Consider the following 20,668-nt stretch of genomic DNA (forward strand, 5'->3'; position numbering starts at 1 on the left):
GTCCCACCGGGACAGTTACCCCTGCACCAGGGCCCGGCAAAGTCTGCACAAAGAGCCTGCCTGGCACATAGTACTGAAAAGTGAGGAAATACACATTTCTTTTTACTTCATTTTAATGAAATAAATAACTTTGTTACCTGATCAGTTTCTACCCACAAAAAACCAGAAGAACCCATAAAATATAAACACATATTAAGAATCACCAACAGGTACACCTCGGTAGCTCAGTTGGTTAAACATCTGCCTTCGGCTCAGGTCATGATCCAGGGGTGCTAGAATGGAGCCCTGGGGTCGGGATCGCTGCTCCCAGGGCTCCCTGCTCCTTGGGGAGCCTGCTTCCCCCCTCCCCTCTTCTCCCACCTCATGCTCTCTCTCTTATAAATAAAATAATCATCAACAAATCAACTTTCAGATATCACACAGAACTACTGCACTAAAGTAACTCTACTTACACTTTACCAAACCTGTTGTTATCTGTAGGTTTTTAAAATTCCAACTAAATTAGTGTTAAATACTCAAATAAAACAATACTCCCACCTAGTGGATAAAGAAAAACGTCTGGCTCATCTTAGTCGTCAAGAGTACCACCATAAAAAAGGAACTAAAACTACAATGAATTTAAAATAAGTTTATTCTGTTTGTACATCCACAAAATACCCCCTTGGGGGAAAAAAAAATAACCAACAAACCCATACACCCTGCTCCCCTTGAAGGAATGGATGGTAATACACTTTACAAAACTATCTCCGGAATCATGTATAAATGTTACTCTGAATTTCATTTGTTGTCATCAATTTCTTCAGTATCTCTGTGCTCTGAGGAATATTCTGGAAGAAGAAAGAAAAAGTCATCAATACGGTGGGATGGAGAACCCAGTTAGAAACAACATGCACACTCCAACCCTACGCTCTGAGGATGGAAACAGGAAGGCACACGAAGAAACAGGCCCTGCCCTGAATCTCCACTTTCAGGAGGTAACACATCCGAGCGTCTCAGAGCTTCAGGAATTTGAAGTGTTTAAGTAGGTGAAACTTCGTGGTGACACCTTATGGCCTCCACAGGCTGTCCGAGACCTCTAGCGGGAGGTGACCCCCCAGGCCGGCGTCTCTCCGACAGGAGCTCTCGCAGCCCCCCTCACCCACCTCCGCGCACTCCCCGCTTCCATGTCGGATCCAGCCGCAGTGCCAGCCTCCCCTCCGATGGTCCTCACCCCGCTGTGGCAGGCCCGCGATGGGGTGAGCTCCTCCGTCCTGCTGGCACGACGGTGGCCTGCGCCACCTCTGGGCCGTGGCACTCACATGGCTCCGGAGGCGCTCAGAAGAATTCCACGTCGCTGACCCCACACCCCCCTCAGACCAACTGAGACTATGAGCGAACTCAGGACGACCACGTCTGCTCACATCTGAGAGACAAGTGCCCTCCTCAAACGGCCACTGCACCCTCCGCCGTCATTACGTTTACAGGAGGAAATGGACAGGTTAAGAGAAGTTATCTCAACTTCCCCTTCAAAGAATCCTCCCGAAAGCTGCAGGCAGACTGAGACTCCACACGACGACGTCCAGTTCCCAGACCGTGTGCGGAGCGCCGTGCCACACCAGAACAAGACCGCCGCGGGCCTGCTCTCACGACGCCGCGGGGAGGGCCCTCGCTTAACCACACAAGCAAGCACAACGGTTAGTTATGTCCTCTGAAGGCACCACTACCCATAAAACTCAGCTGGCCAAAAAGCTTATCCATGACTCCAGCTGATATGAAATCATGCTTGAATTATATGAACTTCGTCCTAAGTTTTACTAATTCAACAAATGGCTGGGAAAGCATTCTATATGCCAGGTACCTGATGACTTGGGGACACCAAAATGGAAAAACGCGGTCCATTCCCACGGAGCTGAGCATCTAGCAAGCAAACTAATTTAATGAGACAAGCGCAATGAGCCAACTCTAAAAGAACTTGCCAGAAAAGGTTTCCTAACACCAATGGTCGTTCTAGAATAAAACAGGACTCCCACTGTGGAACCCTATTGTTGTCTCTTCCCTGTACGAGAGAAGTTCTTACCCAGGACACACACACTTTCAGCCACTCTCCTAGGGAAAGGACAGGACCTCCTAAACTACCTGAAACCACAGGCAAAACTTTTGGTGTACATGTCCCAATATGAGTTTTTCTAGAGAAAGAGCCCAGGGACATACATACAAAGAGCAGGAAACAGGTTTATCTCGCCTTCACATAGCCAGGCCCATGCAAAATTAAGTGAATACACATTGATAATTTAATCCATGCTGTGCTCAAAAATGCCTTCTTAAATATTACAACCTTCCAAGTGAATTGAACAGTCAAATCATCCCTCTACACAGCCATCTGGGATTTGTATCAATGCACTGCACGGGTCTACCATGAAAAAGCGTAAACAAAACATCTCTCCAGTTACAGAAGTACATCTAAAAGAAAGGGCAACAATCCAATTCAAAGTGCCAGATGAGAAAGCTTTACGTGGAGGAAAAACAATCTCTAAGCATTCCTTAAGTTTTAAATCAGTACCATAAATTTACCATTGTTACTAAGTTTGTTGTAACTCAGGTATTAAGTCAATGAGCTAAAACCTTACCTTAACCAAACCTTTCAAGCTTCTGGAAGAAAGGATAGGCTTAAAAGCTTCAACGGTGATTAGGTCTAACTTCATCACATCAGTGTAACACAAATACAGAACTGCAGGAATCCTCCACACTTGACAGTAACTCAGAACTACGAATAACACGGGGAAAAAACCACTTAAGTCTTCTACTGTATGATTTTTAAACTAAACGCCTCTAAATAAAAAAGGCTTTTTCTGGGTGCCTGGGTGGCTAAGTTGGTTAAGCGACTGCCTTTGGCTCAGGTCATGATCCTGGAGTCCCAGGATCGAGTCCCACATCAGGCTCCCTGCTCAGCAGGGAGTCTGCTTCTCCCTCTGACCTTCTCCCCTCTCATGCCCTCTCTCTCAAAAAAATAAATAAAATCATTAAAAAGAAAAAAAAAAAGAAAAAGCTACTCTTAAAAGTACTCTGTTGCTTTCCTTCAAGTGTTTACTGTCATACCAAACCACTTAGAATGTATATTTTCTTTTTTTAATTTTTTTTAAAGATTTTATTTATTTATTTGACAGAGAGAGAGATCACAAGTAGTCAGAGAGGCAGGCAGAGAGAGAGGAGGAAGCAGGCTCCCCGCCAAGGAGAGAGCACGATGCAGGGCTCGATCCCAGGACCCTGAGATCATGACCTGAGCCGAAGGCAGTGGCTTTAACCCACTGAGCCACCCAGGCGCCCCGTATATTTTCTTTTAAAGCGAATTTATTTTCGCTAAATAATTCCTTGCTTTTGTAAATACTGCTTATTTTACATTTCCTGAATATACTGAGACACATCATAGGTAACTACAAGATTAAAATTTTGCTGAATATAATAAAATAGATTAGCCACTTATTCCAGTAAACTTCACATTTAAGGGGAAAAAACCTACTTATTAACAAATTAACAATTATATTAGCTACCAAAAAGAAAGTGACAATCTCACATTTGATGTGATGCTAGGGTATAATCAGTAACAGGAATAAAAAATAAAATATTCAAGAAACTCCAGATTCAGAACTAGAGCAACTCTGCAAGGCTGCAGAGTTAAGAATTCAGTTAAGAATTCTGAGCTGCTCTCACATCGTAACTGCGTGTGTGGACAATGTTAAAACTCAAACCAAACACAACATACTAGCAACAAGAGATACTAAAGCAATACAATGGTATCAATTATCATTAGCAAACTACTGAAAAGTCCCCTAATAGAGTAGTAACCAATAACCAATAAGGTACTAACAAGATATACTGTAAATGTCACAAATTTTAACACCACCTGCTGCAGGAAGGTCATGTACGATATTTGGTTGTTCCAGCAGTGAACAGCATGGAGGCTCTTTGAAATTCTGTGTTTTTAGGGCTTTCAGGAAAGGAGGATGAAGGCTGCTAGTAGATTCTGAAGTTTTATAGTCAGTAACATGCCGACACGTGAGAATCGTCACTTGCATATTCTTCCTTGCACAAGAGCCAAAGACCTAAGGCAAAATTGGCCTCAAATTAAAATACAAACATAATTTTGTTACGGAACAGAAACAGTCCTCTAGCTGTTTATCTAACACCATTCACAGTAATATTCCCCTTGAGAGGTGGACGTGTCCAGTGGAAAAGAGAACACATCTGCTGTCCCCTTACCCAGGTTTGATCTTGGTTCTGTCACTTTCTGGTTTCCTGAGCTTTTCTAAGTCACTCTCCTCAGCTTCGAACAGAGGACAGTACTGCCCACGGGAGGGGGCTGCAGTGTGCAGTCAGTGAAGTCAGGAAGAAACATGGCCAGAGCAGCTGCGCTAACACCAGGACAGGCTTCTGGGGTAAAGCAGCTTCTCGACTATGAGATCTATTCTAGTACAGATGTTTCTAAGAACACCACGTTACTTGCAAACAACATTCAGACTAACAGTGTATCAGCAAAAGGAAGTGATCCCCCTTCTCTAATCCATGTGTTCCTGCGTTCAATAACACTTTAATAAAGATGTTTCTAAGCTACAACCGTGCATTCACAATAGTGTTGTATCACTGCAATATTCCGTAAATGCATTTTTAAGTTGTTTTGCTTATAGGCAAGTTTTAATCACTCTAGACCTTTATTTTATCCCAAGCGTGTATTTTGTGAAGTTCCAAGGACCCTTTCCAGCTTTTAAAATCTATGGTCCTATAAACAAAAAAAAAGCAGGTTTTTTTGTTTGTTTTTGTAAGAACAAAAAGAAAACTTTAGGCCACCCTACCTTGTTGTGAAGTATTTTACAAAAAAAAGAAAATGGCTATATCTTTTTTTTTCTTTTTAAAAATTATTTATTTATTTGATAGAGAGAGATCACAAGTAGGCAGAGAGGGAGGCAGAGAGAGAGGAGGAAGTAGGCTTCCTGCTGAGCAGAGAGCCCGATGCGGGGTTCAATCCCAGGACCCCGAGATCATGACCTGAGCCGAAGGCAGAGGCCTTAACGCGCTGAGCCACCCAAGTGCCCCGAAAATGGCTATTTCTAATAATAACAACAGAACTACAGATTTTACACATCATTAATGATTTCTAAGACTAACTTCATCATCTCATAGCTTAGTAAATAAACACAAAATAGTTAACATTAGCAGGTACGTCCCATTTAAGAAACACCACATTATTCACAAGTCCTAATTTATTAACCTCCCTACACACTCATACTCTGAATTCACACTTGACCACTCTGTTAGACTGTGTATGTTTATCAGGATTTTGTGGCTGACATGAGCCAAATGGTAGGGGGATGCAGAGTGTCCCTAAGGGAAAAAAAAATATTAATGAAAAAATTTGAAGTTCTGGAAAAGTTGTACCATAGTACAAAAATAATAAAATATTCTTTTTTTTTTTTTTTTTTTTTTTAAAGATTTTATTTATTTATTTGACAGAGAGAGAGATCACAAGTAGGCAGAGAGGCAGACAGAGAGAGAGGAGGAAGCAGGCTTCCTGCAGAGCAGAGAGCCCGATGTGGGGCTCGATCCCAGGACCCTGAGATCATGACCTGAGCCGAAGGCAGCGGCTTAATCCACTGAGCCACCCAGGCGCCCCTAAAATATTCTTGACATAACAATCATGCTACTTAAATTGAAGAAACACGGGGCACCTGGGTGGCTCAGTGGGTTAAAGCCTCTGCCTTCGGCTCAGGTCGTGATCCCAGGGTCCTGGGATCGAGCCCCGCATGGGGCTCTCTGCTCTGTGGGGAGCCTGCTTCCTCCTCTCTCTGTCTCTGCCTGCCTCTCTGCCTACCTGTGATCTCTGTCTGTCAAATAAATAAAAAAAAAAAAAAAATTAAAAAAAAAAAAAAATTGAAGAAACACAAATTGGGGTGCCTGTGTGGCTCGGCCAGTTAAGCATCTGTCTTTGGTTAAGGTCATGATCCCAGGATCAGATCAATGGGATTGAGTCCTTCATCCGGCTCCCTGCTCAGCGGGGAGTCTGCTTCTCCCTCTCCCTCTGCCTGCAGCTCCCCCTGCTTGTGTGCTCATGCTCGCACACTCTCTCTCTCATAAATAAATAAATAAAATGTGGATGTATCTATGTATTTATTTAAAGAGTGATATAGCTGGGCGCCTGGGTGGCTCAGTGGGTTAAAGCCTCTGCCTTCGGCTCAGGTCGTGATCCCAGGGTCCTGGGATCGAGCCCCGCATGGGGCTCTCTGCTCAGCAGGGAGCCTGCTTCCTCCTCTCTCTCTCTCTCTCTCTGCCTGCCTCTCTGCCTACTTGTGATCTCTGTCAAATAAATAAATAAAATCTTTAAAAAAAAAAAAAAAGAGTGAGAGCGCTATCCCCTCAGGGACACGGAGCCTAATCCAGGACTCTGGGATCATGACCTGAGCCAAAGGCAGATGCTTAGCCAACTGAGCCACCCAGGTGCCCCTAAATAAAATCTTTAAAAACAAACAAACACAAATTAACACAACAGTTTCCTACCCTTCAAGATCTGAGGAAAGCTAAGAACTCTTCCTAGAAAAATACACATCAATACACAACACAAAATCATATATATGATTTTAAGAAGGGCCACAGACCTTCTTGAATAACTCCTCATTTAATAAAATGTATTTAATAAGAAGAGTTATCTGTACCCCAATTTTTATAGCAGCAATGGCCACGGTTGCCAAACTGTGAAAAGAACCAAGATGCCCTTCAACGGACGAATGGATAAGGACGATGTCATCCATATACACGATGGAGTATGATGGCTCCATCAGAAAGGATGAATACCCAACTTTTGTAGCAACATGGACGGGACTGGAAGAGATTATGCTGAGCGAAATAAGTCAAGCAGAGAGAGTCAAGTATCATATGGTTTCACTTACTTGTGGAGCATAACAAAGAACATGGAGGACATGGGGAGATGGAGAGGAGAAGGGAGTTGAGGGAAATTGGAAGGGGAGATGAACCATGAGAGACTATGGACTCTGAAAAACAACCAGAGGGTTTTGAAGGGGCGGGGGGTGGGAGGTTGGGGAACCAGGTGGTGGGTAATAGAGAAGGCACGTATTACATGGAGCACTGGGTGTGGTGCAAAAACAGTGAGTACTGTTATGCTGAAAATAAATAAATTTAAAAAAAAAATGTATTTCATAACTCTTAATTAATGTTCCCAAGTATGCCAAACTGGTTTAAAATAGGTGTACACCGAAGTTCTTATTTCTAATTAATTTAAATACCTAAAGAAAAATATACCTAAGATTTAAGCTGAAACATTGCTAAGATATTTATATATGACCTACTTCATTTACTTTTCTTTTTTAAAGATTTTATTTATTTGACAGAAAGAGAGAGATCACAGCAGGCAGAGAGGCAGGCAGAGAGAGAGGAGGAAGCAGGCTCCCCGCTGAGCAGAGAGCCCGATGCGGGACTCGATCCCAGCACCGAGAGATCATGACCTGAGCCGAAGGCAGAGGCTTAACCCACTGAGCCACCCAGGTGCCCCTGACCTACTTCCACTAAGTGGGGTACCTGGGTAGCTCAGGTGGTTAAGCGTCTGACATTGGCTCAGGTCATGATCTCCAGGTCCATGAGCCCCACGTCAGACTCCTGACTCAGTGAGGAGTCTGCTTCTCCCTCTGTCTAACCCCCTGCTTGTGCTGTCTCTCTCTCAAATGTAAACAAAAAAAATCTTTAAAAAAAATCATATGCAACTATGACTGCATATAAGTAATATGCAATTATGATTATTCTCTAAAAATCTTAAATTCTTCCCTGAAAAATGTTTTATTGGGCACATAATGTGCACAATTTTCCCACAAAATGAAGCCTCAATTAAGCTATCCTAACTCTAAGACAAATGGACATAATATTTTGGAATTTGAAGCAAATAGCAGTCAAGTGCCAATCCCCTGAATACGGCTCACACCTGTTTCCTGCCTCGCAGCCCCAAGCCATCTCCAGCCCGCATTGTCAGCACGGCCATCCTGCACGTGCGGCCAGGACCCTGTTCTGCTTCATGTGAGTAGTGTGTTTTTCTTTCAAAGGGAACAATAAAGCAGATGAAAAGGATCCAACTGTTTTATGCTTCTATGGCCTATAATCTTCAGCACATTTGTTAAATGAGTTATTTTATTCTTTATATTCCATAACAAATTCCTATGATACTTAATTTCCTATGATAAATTTTAAGGAAAAAAAACAAATACTTCCCTGCTTTGCATTTGACTGTGTAGGCTCAAGTGTTAAGACACGGAACCCTTAAAAAAGGGAGCTCACCAGTCTTCATTTCTCTTACCTTTTCCAGCCACTGATACTGCTGATCTTCAGCGACGTAGCAGCTGCACTGACAGAGGACGACCTGGAAAATCACATCCAAGTCTTTGGTCAGGTCAAATAAAGTTGACATACTCTGAACTACCACCACAGACACATCATTTGAATCCTAATATAACCTTTAGGTAACACTTGCTTTCTTAATTTGCTATTGGCTTATTTATTCAAATCAAACCACTACTGGCAGTTAACATGAGAATAAAGTACACATTAACGGAGTGACCACAAGAGTTTGCATAGGAGACACTGAAGACACTACCAACAAATGCTACCAGAATCTTCTTTATGACACAAGAATGATACCAGTCCTGCTGCCCTTCTGGGGGTCATACACTGGGAAGGCCAAACACAAAACAAATGTAAACACTATAAAACATAAGCATTATACAAACTCTAGGTGCTATCAGAGTGAATGACAGCCAGACAGCATCTCAACCCAAATGGCATTGTGAAACAGTACTGATGCCTCTGAAGACATGGTCTTATTTTAGAAACCAAGTTCTAACCCATATACTCAAAGCAAAATAATTTGTAATGCCACGATGCCGTAAAAGGTTGGGTTCCTGATTATTAATGCTCATGGAATGATATTATCCACAGAACTCAACGTCTTCTACTAAAACACTGCCAGAAATGCTAACACGTAATTACCCAAAGGAAGCAAAGAAGGGAAAAAAGGTACAGCGGGATGGAGGACAAGAAAAAGACTGGACATATAATAAACTACACACGTAGGCTGTGCATAATCAAGAAATATCTAAATAATAAGTGTACGACTAGAAAAGGTGACTGAAATTTCTCCTACCGGACCTTCACAATCTGTTCTAAAGTACAATCTTCCCAACTAAAGATGAGATCAAAAACATGCTTAGTTTCATTCTTATTTCCTATAAATGCTAGGTGTGCATAAAAATCCTTATGCAATCTTAAATAACTTTGGATTGCATGTTAAAAAACAAACTAGAAGTATTGAAAAATCAAACTTTACAGTTTTCAAGGCTAACATTTGGTCTTTACCTTTTGAAATAAGCCCCATTACAGTATTAGGAACTCAGCAGCTTCTTTCACTGTTTGAACCCCCACGCTGGCCCGTGTTCAACAGCTCAGCAGCTGGGGGACGGTGCTCTGTCAGACAAGCAGGTAGGGAGACACAGCACCTGCCTGGCCACCTCACCTGCCTGACTCTCAAATCGCCCCGTATGCTGTGTTCTCTGAATGGACCCAAGATTAGGATTCGAACGCGTAGGACACAAGGAAATCACTCGGTGTCAGCTACAGAATGACTTTCAGGGCTTAAAAAATCAGGTTAGGGTAAAAGCTTAAAGTCAAGAGAATTATGCTCAGAACGCATAAAGCATTCATTTGTTCAATAAACACTACCAGAGTTTCTAGCATGTACCAGGCATTTGCTAAATCCTGGGTATCCTGCCACAAAGGAGAACTCCCTGCTTTCACAGAGTGAACACATTTTTGCACATTCAGAGTTACCAGCTGAAATAATTTTTTGAATGAGAGCAAGGTGTGAATGTCTACTGTCTATGGTTTTTTCCTAACAAAGCTATTTCAGAATTTCCTTGGACTTCATCAACACACTGTGTTCGCCACACTAATATTTACATACGTAACAGCACTGCCTGCAGGTGCAATTCGTCAGCCCAGAAGGAGATATAAAGGAACACGAAATTCGAATGAACACCACACGAATGATGTCTAAACAGCTCTCTCTGAAGCATCCAAGTCCCACATACCGAGGGACTCGATTTCAGATGATAAAACACACAAAAGGCCTCTGCGGGGGACAGATGTGGCGTGTCCGTTGTTCTACACCATTCATTCCAGAGGTTAGCACGGCCAACTTCTTCCCAGACTCCTGAATTCATTACAAATGACGACAAAAACGCTGTCAAAAACAATTCACATCAGTTAGTGCCACGTCTGCAAGCTGCATTTTCTAGAATCAGAAACGATTTCAAGTTACTCTAGAATTTGAGAGCTACAAGAGCCATTAAGACCACTAACCTTACACAGCCATTTTGCAGAAAAGGAAACTGAGGACTCAAGAAGTTAAACCACCTCAATACAGATGGTATCAGAGGTAGGAACTTAGAACACAGGTTTACTGCCGGGCTGTACCACACTGTCACAAGGTTAAGACTTGCGGGGAAACTGTCGGCCAGGAGAACTTCATATAAACGAGGCAACAGTTTATTTACCACTTACTTACTATGTCCTGCAAGCAAGGGCTACCTGATAGGGCAAGGAGCAACTTCACTGGAGGCTGCCAGGGCTCACCCCCAGAGCCTGTGCACCACCCAGAATCACACAGGTCTGCGCACCTACATGCGTCTGCTGTCCTAGCTGGACTCTGCACTGTTAACCTATCAAATGGAGTCATATATGTACAGATCTTCAAACTTGAGTGCTCAAAAATGTTAGCGACCATCACGGATACTTTTAGAGTTCTCATCCTGTTCTCAAAGGACCCTGTTACTTCAAAAACATTTAAGAACCACTGCTCCAAAGGGGCCATGTACACATGCCACCTCTGTCCCTCTGAGTCTGGCCCAAACAGTACCAGAACTCCGAGGACATGTGGATACCTGAACACACTAAAAACTCAGTTCCTGTGATTTACAACTTCCTTAACCAAAGCACACTTCCTTTAAATCTTAATTTTTAAAAGTCTGACAAAAAGACAGTTATCATATGAGCAGGCACGGATTTTACTCAGATACAAAGTTACCCTGCTACCACTTTTTCTAAAAAAGTAACAGACATTTGAAGTACCAGGGTAAGAAGTAAAAGGGAATTTGGTTTTTCTTGTTTAAATTTTTTATTTAAATTCAATCAATTAGGGGCACCTGGGTAGCTCAGTGGGTTAAAGCCTGTCTTCAGCTCAAGTCATGATCCCAGCGTCCTGGGATGGAGCCCCACATCAGGCTCTCTGCTCAGCAGGGAGCCTGCTTCCCCATCTCTCTCTCTGCCTATCTCTCTGCCTACTTGTGATCTGTCAAATAAATAAAATCTTTAAAAAAAATAAAAGAATAAAAATAATAAATTCAATCAATTAACATACAGTGCATTATTAGTTTCAGAGGTAGAGTTCAGTGACTGATCAGATAAGTTGCATACAACACCCAGTGCTCAGGACATCACACGCCCTCCTTAATGCCCATCACCCAGTTACCCCATCCCCCACCCACGGATTTTGTTCTTTCAACAAAACGACCAATCTAACACATTTCTACTCACCTACTGCATTATTTCCTATAGCAATTATGAATTTGGAACAAGGATATTTTTCCAGCAAAGAAACTTCCAAAGATGTTTTTGTTTGTCTTCGAAAGAGCCGCACCTCCCTAACACAAGAAACAAAAGACAAAACTAAAGCAACTTAAACATAATTAGTACCGTATTATGAGGAAAAGGATACTAGAGGCATGATTCTGTAATCAGCAATATGCAGGCTTTAATTTCATAAGGAATGTAATTATCATCTAAGGGAAACAACAGATTCAGGCAACAATAACTAACAGATAAAACCATCTGATGCAGGGGTGCCTGGGTGGCTGGGTGGATTAAAGCCTCTGCCTTCCGCTCAAGTCATAATCCCGGGGTCCTGGGGTCCTGGGATCCAGCCCGGAATAGAAACGGGCTCTCTGCTCAGCGGGGAGCCTGCTTCCTCCACTCTCTCTGCCTACTTGTGACCTCTGTCAAATAAATAAAGAAAATCTTTAAAAAAAAAAAAAAAAAAAAAAACAGCTGATGCAAAATTCATGGAGAACTCCAAAACAGAGATCAGGCTGTCCACCTGACCCAGTAATCAACCTCAGCATCCCCCAAAGTGGCACAAACGGGTACAGTGTGCAAGAAGAAATGGGAAGCACCACCCTCCTGCCAGCAGAATACTGGGCTTGCACCGACCACGCCTCCAAGAGAACATCCATCCACACACAATGCAGGAACAGGATAAATGAGACAAATTCAGGGTGTAGGACACCCTACCCAACAACTAATCTCGGCAGGGGTGAGGAGGAGGGGCTGCTCTAAATGACAGGCAGCTCCAGAGAGACAGAACGTCGAAAAGTAACGTGTAGACCTCGTCCGGATTCTGACCGACACAAACCCCTGTAACAGCTGGCGTCTGACACTCGTGCGCGAGTCTGGTCCTGCGCGGGCTACTGAACGGTATCGAACAACTTTGTCAGGAGCTGTGAGAGCACACTCGAGAAAACGCCGTCGTTCAAGGCGCATTCCGAAAAACCGGGCCGTGAAAGGCCGCGGTCGCTGGGACTCCGAGGTGGGGGAATTAACACACAAGCGGCGACGCCGTCACTACTGTTGAATCTACGTGACTGGGTTGGGGCGAAGGGTCATTTTGTATTTTCCCCGATTTTTTAAAGAGGCGGGTTTTCCACCTGCTACGGACACCGAGGCTAACGGAGGAGTGGAGCGGAGGATAAAAAGGCTTCAAGAGAGCTGCCTTACGTCCACGGACCACGAACGAGGGCCTCCCGGGAACCCGTTACGAGGGCGCAGGGCGGCCCCGAGTCCCCGCAAAGGAAGCCCTGGCGGTACGCACGCCACGGAGGCCGCCGCAGGCCAGCGCCAGCCCGCGTCCGCCCCCCGGACCTCACCTCTTCCGCGCCAGCTGCCGCCGGACCTCCCTGTCTTCGGCCGTCTCCCTCTTCCCCTCCTCCTCCTCCTCCTCCTCGTCCTCCGTCCCAGCTCGGCACGGCGCCCTCACCACCTCGCCGAAGAACGTGGCCGCCATGGTACCCGCGCCGGCGTCCGGGCCGGTCCGCGGCGCCGGAATGCGGCGCATGCGCCCCCGCCCTCAGCCGCGCACGGCCACGCCCCCTGCTCCGCCCCCGAGCCACGCCCCCGCGCACGCGCGCGAGCCCTTTGGCCGCGCCAGTGCCGAGCGTCTTATCCTGGCGCCGCGGCGCGCGGCGACACCGAGAGGTCGGATGACTCCGTGTGAGAGGGACCAGCGCGGGGCGGGAGCGGGGGCGGGGGGCGTCCTGTCCCGGCAGGTGACGCACGGGAGAGAGGAGCGGGGCTCGGCCGGCGGCGCCCGGGAGAAACCAGCCCCGCTCCCCCGCCTTCCTTCTCACGGCGCCCGTTCCCCTCCTCCGCCGGGGGGTGGGTGGGGGCGTGGGAAGGGGGCGGCGCTGCGGACCGGGGGCGGGAAGAAATACAGCGCTCCGTCGGGGGGTGAAGCGCGGCTTTTACTCTGCGGTAGGAGTTCACAGGTCCGGGGTGACGGTCGTCCAGCCCGTCTCAGTTTGTGGGAAAGGAGCGTAGTTAGCTTCTCTTCAGAACGTGGCCGGTCCCGTACCGAATGCACTTCCGCCGTCGGTGGCCTCCCGTGACTGAGCGAGGTGTGCGGTGGGTGCGGACTCGGCTCTCTCCGTTGGAGCGCGCGGGACGAGCGGGTTCGCCGAGCCGGAGCCGGAGCCGGAGCTGGAGGCCGAGGGGCCTCCGCGCCGGGTCAGATCTGGGGCGGTGTCCGGTGCTGCCGTGAGACCCAGACCCGCTGACCTGCGTTCCTGGAGCTGGAGATACGTGACCTGCTCGCACTTTGGAACGCCGCAGGCGAACGCCCGCAGGTGCTGCCTTGGGGTCAGGCAGAACCGCACGTTTTCCAGGCTCAGCCGCCACAAATACCTTGTCTTGAGACGTGAAGAAACAGTATCGACAGAGGCATGTACGTTAAATCCGTTTTAGCAAACGGAACCAAAACCGAAGTCTGAGTTTTGAAGCAAAATTGGAACATTTAAGGATAACAGTATGACCAGATTGCTGTCCAGTGAGAGCTAGGGGACCTTTGCGTGTGGTTAGCAAGGTTACCAAGGTGGTGTGTTTAAGGGGCGCCGATTCCTGGGCTGCTTTCTAGAATGACTGGATTGCAGAATAAAGGAAGTTTGGCTATTACTGTGTCTAAGTCCTTTTTGTCGAATAAAGTAACTTGTTTTTACCAGTAAAATTTACTGCGATTTGATTTCACAATTACATTATGAAGAAATCATTTCTAGAAAGCTGAATAAAATTATGAGTCGGGCAATAATACATTTGGCAGTGATTTAAATTCTGTGTACATTTCAGTTTTACGATGATGTTTTTAAACTAATGCTTATTTCATGCACTTACAGTAAATTTAGGCCGAGCACTTTTAAAAAAAGCAAATAGATGTTCAATTTGAGTACTAAACCAGCAGAGATTGCGTTATCAAAGAAGGCTGGTGACACCTCAAGACCTGACGGAAATTAACCCCATCACAGAACATTGTCAATTCAAAACAAATTCTTTGATTACACTGAAGTTGACAAGAAATTCTGTGTGAGAGTCTTAACCGAGACTTAAATATTTTCATTTTATGGTATTTGTTGAGGATATAGCAGCCCCAATGAGAAATTTCTGTAGAATTAAGGGTAAATACAGGAATGGAAATAGATTTATGCATTTTAGCAATCAAAAATCAAACTGCGTGCACCTAAAAATATTAGCAGTTTATTAGGAATTCTTCCTTTTCTCACCTGTACTAGTAACAAGATACTGGTATCAGTATTTCAGATGAAAGTATACTATAAACAGAGCAAAGGACACAGACTTTGTACGTTAGAAATATTCTGGCTTATGCCAAAGGGAAAAAAAAAAAGACGACAAAAAGCCTTTTTTTCTTAAGCAGACATGCAACCACAAACAAATTTCTCAAGTAATCTAGACATTTGGGTCTAGCTGTGTAACCAAAATATATGCATTACATTAGTCTGTTAATGAAAAAGGAATAGAAACTCTCAGGTTTCTGTATTTTACTTTTTCAGATTTACACATGCAAATCACATATTAATATTCACAGATATTTTTTGGAAAACAACTTGCTTCTAACAATTCATTTTTCCAATAACATGTTACTGTGTTAAAAAGATTCAACAGTGCATTCATTTAATCTGGTGATCTTCCTTTCAACAAATACCTGTTAAATTAAACCTCACTGCAAAGAATTCTTTATAGTATCAAGATTTCTAAATCCTAGCAAAGGCCACAGTGAAAGAGCCCACACATGCTGCCATTTAAGTTTGTTGTGATGAGATTATAATTAATTTGCTCAAAGCATTCATAAAGTACTAATTTTGCTGTAGAGAAACGTAAGAGGATGTTACTGTCTCATCCAAAAATATGACTGTTTTAATCTTCATCTATACCTTTTATTTTCTAACTGGTTAAAACTAAGACCTTGCCTCATAATTTTGGCAACTCTGTAAATGCTGTTATGTGCAAGTAAAAATGAGGAAAAGTTGTTGTGATAGTCACTGACATTCATAGCCTTCATAGAAAAATATATATTCCCTGAATTAGTCTTATCAAGTGGTCACCATTCCGTGTGAATTCCAGTATTATAAACAAAATAAGACATTTAATGGGTTTTTGCTAATTGCCTGTTTCCCACACTCTGCTTCAGAACTCGATTATCAACATCCTCTCATCATTGAATCCCCAGGTCCTTCTAGTTTAAGTTGTTTTTGACTTTTAAGGTGGTGAATTCTAGGGACTGGATCTTATGAAAGGACTTGCCTTGCTCAAAAGCCAGGTAGGCTTAGTGGCACTTCTCTTGAAATATGCCTACTTTTTCCCCCTCTTACTGCAGTAATGACACACCATAGCTGTGCCAGTCTGAACCCTTAAAATTAGCATCAGGTTGCGATTTCGACATTTTTTTTCTCAGCCCTTGAAGTTTTTGCTATAGACCCTGTACACTTCCCATTATTTTCTTCCTCTAAGGAATCATGGGGTTTCTTCAAGGCCCTTCCTTTCTGAAAAGTAACAATCTTAGGATAGGTTACTTGTCTCTCCTTTCCACCTCTCCACTCCAGGCTCCACCGTCTGTTTCCCCCTCATAATCTCTGTAGTTGGGTGTCTGTACCAGGGCTCACTGTGACCTGTTCCATTATGGCTTTTATAAAATTCCTCAAAAAAGGTGCCAACAAGGGATTGACTTTAGAGCTCAGAGCAGAACACAACTGCAGGTTTACTTGTAGTCCCTGATCCCACTTCTACGTTTCCATAGTCACTATTGTGCTTTTGCTTTCCAGGATCTGAACTGCCTGAAAAAAAGTGCTTTGCTATTAATATCTTCTAGCTCTTTTTCACTGTCAGAATTTATGGTTGTATCATCGTCTTTATAAACAATAATTTTTTTCTTAGTCGCAGCAGAAGCAGTTCGATGCGGCAGCTTTCTGCTGCTCTTCCTAAAACACACATTTTCTGGTCTTAAAATCGCATCCTTGAGATTGCTCATTATTTTTATCTTATTTGCAGCCACAGCGGCACATCTGCTGAGAATTTTGTCAGGCACCATGTTTGCTTTCAGAGTTTCACTAGGCACTTCCACTGCAGCCTTCTCATTATGCATACATGTTCTCGTTTTTGTATTGGGTTCTCTGTCCCTAAGAACAGATTCTGAAAAACGAGTGAAAGTTCATGTAAATGCAAAAACTTTGTAATAAGTTTTTACTACTACTTACAATTCCTCAGTAACACATTCCTAAACAATAAATTTCAAAATCACTCACATTGCTAAATAAGTAAAAAAAGTACATGATTTCTCATCAGTGGTACTACACGTTCTTAACATTGGTAGAACCTCCCATTTCCTGAACAACAAAAGGAAGCCTTGAGTTAGTATGCCACCTGGCACGCTTTCTAATTTGCAAAGACAACTGCCACTTCGAACAGGAGCAGACTTGTGAGACTGTATCTTCAGCATCATAAAGCACTAAATTCTTGGTATCGTTTCGGATATTCTCTGTTGAACTATTTTAGGATATTCAACAGCAGTTCCTCAATGATTTCCCTGGAACCTCCAAGGGAAGGCGGTGCCATCATGACTCCATGTGGCATCAGCTCTGCCTCAAGAAGGTCCTTGACATTTGAATTCCAACACCTTTAGTCAAAACAAACATGAACCAGTAGATAAAAGGGAATTGCCTGTTCGTTTTGTCTAACTAAAATATGGTTTTAACCCTAGGTCCACTTTTTTAAATATTTGAGCATTTTTACATAACTGGAATTATTAAATCCTGGTTCCGTTATTATTTAAATAATAATTTTCTGAGCTAGGTATATGCCAGTCATCCAGAGGATCAGGCTAAAGGTGCTAAAACACTAATTCTATACATACTAACTCTAATTGCTCTAAGAACTAAGAGGTGTAGGACGACTGTGAAAACCACATTCTAGAAACCAAACAGTCACGGGGTAAGGAAAGCTTCCTTTGAGGAGTGTTACTGTAGGCAGAGAGCTAGGAACTGTGGAGGGATCAAACAGGCAGGACGGAAAGCACTGCGGAGAGGCAGTTTTCCAAGCGTGGCCTGGGATCCATCCCAGCTGTCTGAGGACGCCATGATGTTGCACCCACTGCTCCACGATCACCAACTTAGGTGGGCTCAAATCAGTGTTATTTCTGCCAATGTCTCAAAGCCAGATTTTCAAATTTCAAATATAGGATTAATTAATGCACTCCTAGGCTTTTTGAACGTTCGCATTATGCCATTTCGTTTTTTACAAAAGACGTACCTGATTTTGCTAGCCAAAAGAAATCGAAGAGGATCTCACTTTTATTTAATAAAAAAAAAAAAAAAAAGAAGGGCACCTGTGTGGCTCAGTCAGTTAAGCATCTGCCTTTGGCTCAGGTTATGATCAGAGTGCTGGGATCGAGCCCCATAGCAGGCTCCCCTTTTGCTGAGAGCCTCTAGAGAAGCAGCAAACACCCTGAGCCAGAAGAGCGGCCCACCAAGCTCCTCCCCCTGCTGCCAGAGCTCTTGACCTGTCTGAGCCCCTGGGCTTGAGCCACACCGATTTTGTGCATCCATTAGTAAGACATGTCCTAAGATACCAGAGAAGCCTGAGAGGTGATTTTTCAGAGTCTGCAAATGACTTCAGTTTTTCCCATCTATATTAATGGTAGTTGCATCCTTGTTTTATCCCATATTTGGGCTTATGAAAGATTTCACAGGAATGCCTTACTTTCAGAGAGCAGGCAAAACCTGTATTTCTTGATAAAAATGCACCTGAACTTCAGCCGTGAGGGTTAGGTTTTATCTGTTGGCACTCTAGCCTTGCAGCCATTAAAATCAAGCTATCTAAAACTGTTTCAAAGGTACACAAGCCTTGCTGGGTGGGGGGGGGGGGGGTGAGCTTGGGAACCCCACCTCATTTGCAGACATTCAGCAGTTGGTAAGAACAGGCTAGAGACCACCGAAACGCCAGAGTCCACATCTGGGCTCTCCCACTCTATCCTTTTCACCACTAAGGATGAGAAAATAAGGACTCATTTTGCCAGCTCTCGAGTAATGCTATTCATTCTACCGCAGTGAAACTCCCAATGATCAACAACCTTCCTAGTTTTTCCTTTATGAACAGAGAGGTTTGCCCTTCTGTCACCTGGCAGAAATGAGTACAAGTGAAAATGGGCTGCTGTTGATTGATATGTTCATTAAGAGTGAGAACTGAGGAAGTCTTCTGCTCTCAAAAGAAAAGCCCTTCCGATTTTACCCTCAGTCTGTGAAACTCACTTCAAAGATGTGCTTATGCTTTCTCCAAGACCTAGCATAGGTTAGAACTCGTGTACTAAAAGCAACCCCCCCAAAAATGCATCAGTCCCTTTTGCCAACGATGGGACTTCTATATATTCCAGTGAAATTCTAAAGGTAACTCGTTTTGTTCAATCTACGTCCCCAGGCATTGCAAAAACGGCCTTATCACAGCTGAGTTCATCATCAGACTGCTGGGCAGCACAGCCTCCCCTGCCTGGCTGGACTTTGTGCGGTCACTCACACAAGCAGCAGAGACCATGAAAAAGCTCGCGTTTTCACTAAGAAGGGCCTTTTCTCAGGAATGTTTAAAATTACCAACTAATGTCTCTGCCAAGCAACCCTAGATCCAAAGTCAATCTTCAGCACGTAAAATCAATGTTAGGCAAATAATAGTATGTGAATTAGTATGCTACAACACTCAGATAACAAAATGAAGGTTAAATCTGACCTACACAGGATGAGGGCAACCAGCATCACTCAACTACTTCCCTTTGCATGTTGAAACATCAAAAGTAGATAACCATGTCCATGAGAGACTATGGACTCTGAAAAACAACCAGAGGGTTTTGAAGGGGCGGGGGGGGGGGGGGGAGGTTGAGGAACCAGGTGGTGGGTAATAGGGAGGGCATGTACTGCATAGAGCACTGGGTGTGATGCCAAAACAATGAACACTGTTATGCTGTAAATAAATAAAAAAATAGGTAACCAGTTCACTCACAACAATATAGCCACCTGATAGTATAGATAAAATCCTAGCACACTAACCACTTCTGTGGGACAAAAGGACTTAAGTGGCAGCCACTAATTCCTTTTTGATGTACTGATGCAATTTAGGAGCCCAGTAAATATGAGCTCATTTTAATAAATGGTTATTTGTAATCCAAAATAAGGGAAAACAGTTAAGATTCTGCAAAAGAAACTCTAAGTAGGTTTTTTAAAGTGCGGGCGCCTGGGTGGCTCGGTGGTTTAAGCCGCTGCCTTCGGCTCAGGTCATGATCTCGGGGTCCTGGGATTGAGTCCCGCATCGGGCTCTCTGCTGGGCAGGGAGCCTGCTTCCCTCTCACTCTCTCTGCCTGCTTGTGATCTCTGTCAAATAAATAAATAAAATCTTTAAAAAAAAAAAGAAAAGAAAAGAAAAGCTGCACTTCAGGGGTGCCTGGGTGGCTCAGTGGGTTCAGCCTCTGCCTTCAGCTCAGGTCATGATCTCAGGGTCCTGGGATCGAGCCCCGCATCGGGCTCTCTGCTCAGCAGGGAGCCTGCTTCCCTCTCTCTCTGCCTGCCTCTCTGCCTACTTGTGGTCTCTGTCTGTCAAATAAACAAAATAAAATCTTAAAAAAAAAAAAAAAAGCTGCACTTCAAATATGTAACTATGGGGGGAGGGAGGTATAACCGCGTCAATTCTACTGTGTACAGCCACTCCCAACTTGATGAAGCTGTAACTCTAATCTCAGACCTAAAATGGGAAGGTCACAGAATAAAGATAAAAGCACTCTGAGAAAGACAGAAGAGTGACAGTGTGGGAAACTTAAAAAAAAAAAAAAAAAAAAAAGGCATACATGTAAGTCAGTGTTAATTTTATTACTAAGAACTTGGTAAATTATAAAGTGCTTTATTCGCCTTGAGAAAACTACAAACAGTTTTTAGAAATATATACAGGATCATTCAGGGTTAGAGAGAAGTCCAATTTATATGTTAGGGTACAAGTT

The 20,668-nt window shown here is 43.9% G+C and overlaps 2 protein-coding genes across 2 annotated transcripts in view; both read right to left on the reverse strand.

Annotated features, from left to right (window-relative positions):
- Positions 1 to 613: 613 nt before the first annotated feature.
- On the reverse strand, positions 614 to 13,170 carry PSMG1 (proteasome assembly chaperone 1). The gene is made up of 7 exons (XM_046003883.1): positions 13,002 to 13,170; positions 11,617 to 11,723; positions 10,113 to 10,264; positions 8,327 to 8,389; positions 3,881 to 4,079; positions 2,607 to 2,743; positions 614 to 827 (listed from the first exon to the last, which is right to left on the reverse strand). Exons 1-7 carry the CDS (start codon positions 13,136 to 13,138, stop codon positions 753 to 755), a joined length of 870 nt encoding a protein of 289 aa, XP_045859839.1. The 5' UTR covers positions 13,139 to 13,170; the 3' UTR covers positions 614 to 752.
- Positions 13,171 to 15,164: 1,994 nt separating this feature from the next.
- Positions 15,165 to 20,668, reverse strand: part of BRWD1 (bromodomain and WD repeat domain containing 1) — a 124,918-nt gene continuing 119,414 nt past the window's right edge. The window contains exon 42 of the mRNA XM_046003479.1: positions 15,165 to 16,827. Within this exon, the coding sequence (XP_045859435.1) occupies positions 16,439 to 16,827 (389 nt within the window). The 3' untranslated portion in view covers positions 15,165 to 16,438. The remainder of the gene's footprint in view (positions 16,828 to 20,668) is intronic.

This window comes from Meles meles, chromosome 4 (assembly GCF_922984935.1).
Source record: "Meles meles chromosome 4, mMelMel3.1 paternal haplotype, whole genome shotgun sequence".
NCBI classification, from domain to species: domain Eukaryota; kingdom Metazoa; phylum Chordata; class Mammalia; order Carnivora; family Mustelidae; genus Meles; species Meles meles.